This window comes from Otolemur garnettii, unplaced genomic scaffold, assembly GCF_000181295.1.
Source record: "Otolemur garnettii isolate 467f Iridium unplaced genomic scaffold, OtoGar3 scaffold00008, whole genome shotgun sequence".
NCBI classification, from domain to species: Eukaryota; Metazoa; Chordata; class Mammalia; order Primates; family Galagidae; genus Otolemur; species Otolemur garnettii.
In genome coordinates, this window is record NW_003852403.1 from 16,915,482 (window position 1) to 16,919,459 (window position 3,978).

A 3,978-nucleotide genomic window follows, 5' to 3' on the forward strand; every position below is an offset into this window, starting at 1 on the left:
GGGCTGGTTTGAACCCGCCACCTCCAGCATATGGGGCCAGGGCCCTACCCCTTTGAGCCATAGGCACTGGCCCCCCCCACCCCCCCACCAGCTATTTTTTTTTGTTGCAGTTGTCATTGCTGTTTAGCTGGCCGGGGGCCGGGTTCAAACCCGCCAGCCTCGGTATATGTGGCTGACACCGTAACTACTGTGCTACAGGCGCTGAGCCTTTTGCCTGTTTTTCTATTTTTAGTAGAAATGGGGTGCGGATATTGCTCAGGCTGGTCTTGAACTCCTGAGCTCAAGTGATCCACCTGTCTGGGCTCCTTGAGTGTTAGGTTATAGGCGTGAGCCACTTCACCCAGCCTGTTCTAGGATTTTTATTGTTTCCTGTTTTAAATTTAAATTTTTTATTCAGCAAGAGTTGATTTTTCTCAGTGGTTAGAGGGACAAGTTCAATTTCAGTCTTCTATATATGGCTAACTAGTTCTCTCAGCACCCTGTATTAAATAGGGATTCTTTTTCCCACTGTGTGCTTTTGTTTGGTTTATTAGAGATCACATGGTTGGGCCAGGTGCAGTGGCTCATGCCTGTAATCCTAGCACTTTGGGAGGCTGAGGCAGGTGGATTGCTTGAGCTCAGGAGTTCCAGACCAGCCTCAGCAAGAGTGAGACGCTGTCTCTACTAAAAACAGAACAACTCTGCTTGAATGCTATGGGTATAGATGAAGGCTACTGATTTGTGGACATTGATTTTGTATCCTGATGCATTACTGTATTTCTTGATCGCATTTAGGGACCTTGTGGTTGAGTCCCTGGGGTTTTCCAGGTAGAAGATCATGTCATCCTCAAATAGCAAGATTTTGACCTCTTCTCCTATTTGAATATCCTTGATCTGTTCTCTTGTCTGATTGCATTGGCTAGGACTTCCAGCACTATGTTTTTGTTTTTTGAGACAGAGCCTCAAGCTGTCCCCTGGGTAGAGTGCCGGTGGCATCAAAGCTCACAGCAACCTCCAACTCCTGGGCTCAAGCAAGTCTCCTGCCTCCGCCTCCCAAGTAGATGGGACCACAGGCACCTACCACAACGCCCAGCTATTTTTTGGTTGCAGCCATCATTGTTGTTTGGTGAGCCTGGGCTGGATTCAAACCCACCACCTTAGGTGTATGTGGCTGGCGCCTTAGCCACTTGAGCCACAGGCGCCGAGCCATTTTTTTTTTTTTTTTTTTTTGAGATAGAGCCTCAAGCTGTCCCCCTGGGTAGAGTGCTGTCGGATCACAGCTCACAGCAACCTCCAACTCCTGGGCTCAAGCAAGTCTCCTGCCTCCGCCTCCCAAGTAGATGGGACCACAGGCACCTACCACAACGCCCAGCTATTTTTTGGTTGCAGCCATCATTGTTGTTTGGTGAGCCTGGGCTGGATTTTCGAACCCGCCACCTTAGGTGTATGTGGCTGGCGCCTTAGCCACTTAAGCCACAGGTGCCGAGCCCAGCACTATGTTGAACAGCAGTGTCCATAGAGGGTCTGGTGCCAGCTCTAAGTGAGAATGTTTTCAGTTTTACTCCATTCAGTAGGATATTGGCTGTGGGTTTGTTGTAGATGGCTTCTATCAGTTTAAGAAACATCCTATTGGGTCGGTGCCCTTAGCTCAGTGGTTAGGGCGCCACCCACATACTAAGGCATGCAGGTTAGAACCCAGCCTGGGCCTGCTAAACAACAATGACAACTGCAACAAAAAAACAGCCAGGTGTTGTGGACTACACCTGTAGGCGCAGCTAGCTACTTGAGAGGCTGAGGCAAGAGAATCACTTGAGCCCAAGAGTTTGAGGTTGCTGTGAGCTATGACACCACAGCTCTGCTGAGGGTGACAAAATGAGCTCTCAAAAAAATTCTTGGAGTACTGCTGGGTCCAGGGAGAGGAAACTGGAATGTTCCTAGGAGCAGAGACCTGGGTTTGGTAGGAAGTAGTGCTGAGTGGAATTTAAGAACTAAGCTGAAGACACAAACAAATTCCAAAGGGCCTAACAGGCAAAAGTAGTTTGTAATTTGTAGGGCCCTCAAGGAAGAATAACCTGCTTTAACATTATTTTTTTGGCAGAAGTGGTAGGGGTGGAGTGGAAGGTTAGTGGGGGGTGAGAGGGCAATAACAAGGTCTATTGAGAAGCTCTGAGAAGGCAGAGCTGGTTTAGATGGAAATAGAAACAAGTTCCAAAATTCCTGGAAAGAGTGAGGAGCCAAATATTTGTTCTGGAAAGGATGCATCTTGGGGGTGGGCTCAGAAGACAGCCCTAAGGGCGGTTACAGGTCAATGGTCAATACTAGTCAGCGGATGTACCAGAGCTTTCCAAGGTTTCAATGGAACCTTTTCGCTGGGAACACTTCCTTTTTGGGGGGTTGAACAGAAGAGGCCTGAGCAGAGAAGCTGGCCATACGGCAGCAGGAATTTGGGTTGAGGCTGGAAGGGGAAGGCTAAGAGCCTGGATGACTCCTGCTTCCGCGCCTTGGCCCCGCCCCTGGCCCCTTCGGGCCGTGACCCAGGCCCCGCCCCTGGCGACGCCATCAGATGGCGCCGCGGCGCCGGGCGTTACTCGGCCCCGCCGGCGAGGCGGACGGCCTCTCTTTCCTACCGCCTTCCCCGGCTATGATCCCTACCGGTAGTTAGTAAGTTTGTCCCTCACTCTCCTAAGGCGGCCCTGCTCCTAATGGCAGCGGCGGCGGCGGCGACTCTGACAGCGGCCGACCCTCCTTCCGCTATGCCGCAGGGGGCAGGGACCGGAGGGCCCACCGCCCGCCGAGACTTCTACTGGCTGCGTTCCTTTCTGGCCGGAGGTAAGTGTCCGCAGAGAGGACCGGGCTGCGCTCGTGGCCGTGGGAACAGGAAAGTGGGCAGGTTGTATGCAGGTGGCTGCGATGACATTCTTGGACTCTGGCTGCTTTAGTGCGCTGCCAGATGTTGTCCCTGACCTGCCATAACCCCTTTCTAATCATCACTTTACTACTGACAGCCACAGTGGAGTCTTTGGCTTTTGGGCAGAGGCTAGAGGGGTGGAAGGGCTGAACCAGCCACCTCTTCTCCAGGGTTGGATAGCAGGGAAACGAAGGTCATCTCTTAAAAAATCCAGGGTTTTAGGGAAACGTGTCGGGCACGACTTTCTTTTATAAAGACCATGAGTGATCAACTGCAGAATTGGATTTTACTGTTTACTTAAAGGAAAACAAATATCGGAGGTCTGCTTTTAAAGATGACTAGAAAATTGTGCAAAACTGTCTATAACCAAAACTGGTTCCAGTGATTCTCATAAATAGTCCACAACTACTTGACAAGCCCTACTTTTGGGTGTGACTGTGGGGCCAAATGGTTCACATTGTCTCTTGGGAATTTCCTTTGCCTTCCCAGGAAGAGGTGTTTCTTTTTTCTTACTTTTTGTTTGTTTGTTTTTGAGACAGAGCTTTGAGCTGTGGCCCTGGGTAGAGTGCTGTGGCATCATAGCTCACAGCAACCTCCAACTCCTGGGCTTAAGCGATTCTCTTGCCTCAGCCTCCCAAGAGGCTACAGTTGCGGCCACAGACACCCCACTATTTTTTGGTTGTAGTTGTCATTGTTGTTTGGCAGGCCTGGCCTGGATTCGAACCTGCCAGCTCTGGTGTATGTGGCTGGCGCCTTAGCCGGTTGAGCTAGGCACTGAGCCAGGAAGAGGTGTTTCTATCTCTACTCTTCCTTAATTACTTACCTAGGTTGTCATCACTTAATCATTTAAAGCTGGGACTTAAACAAATTCTCATTATGAGGACTTGTAGAAAATAATATCTGTAGGTTGCAGTAGTATTGAGAATTTAGTTTAGTTTTTTTTTTTCTTAAGAGACAGAATCTCACTTTGTTGCCCTCGGTAGAGTGCTGTGGCATCACAGCTAACAGCAACCTCCACCTCTTGGGCTTAGGCGATTCTCTTGTCTCAGCAGTCCTGAGTAGTTGGGACTACAGGCATTCGGCTATTTTTT

The 3,978-nt window shown here is 49.9% G+C and overlaps 1 protein-coding gene across 1 annotated transcript in view; it reads left to right on the forward strand.

Annotated features, from left to right (window-relative positions):
- Window positions 1-2,565: 2,565 nt before the first annotated feature.
- Window positions 2,566-3,978, forward strand: part of SLC25A16 (solute carrier family 25 member 16) — a 54,527-nt gene continuing 53,114 nt past the window's right edge. Inside the window, exon 1 of the mRNA XM_003783612.3 lies at window positions 2,566-2,808. Coding sequence (XP_003783660.1) covers window positions 2,682-2,808 — 127 coding nt within the window. The 5' untranslated portion in view covers window positions 2,566-2,681. The remainder of the gene's footprint in view (window positions 2,809-3,978) is intronic.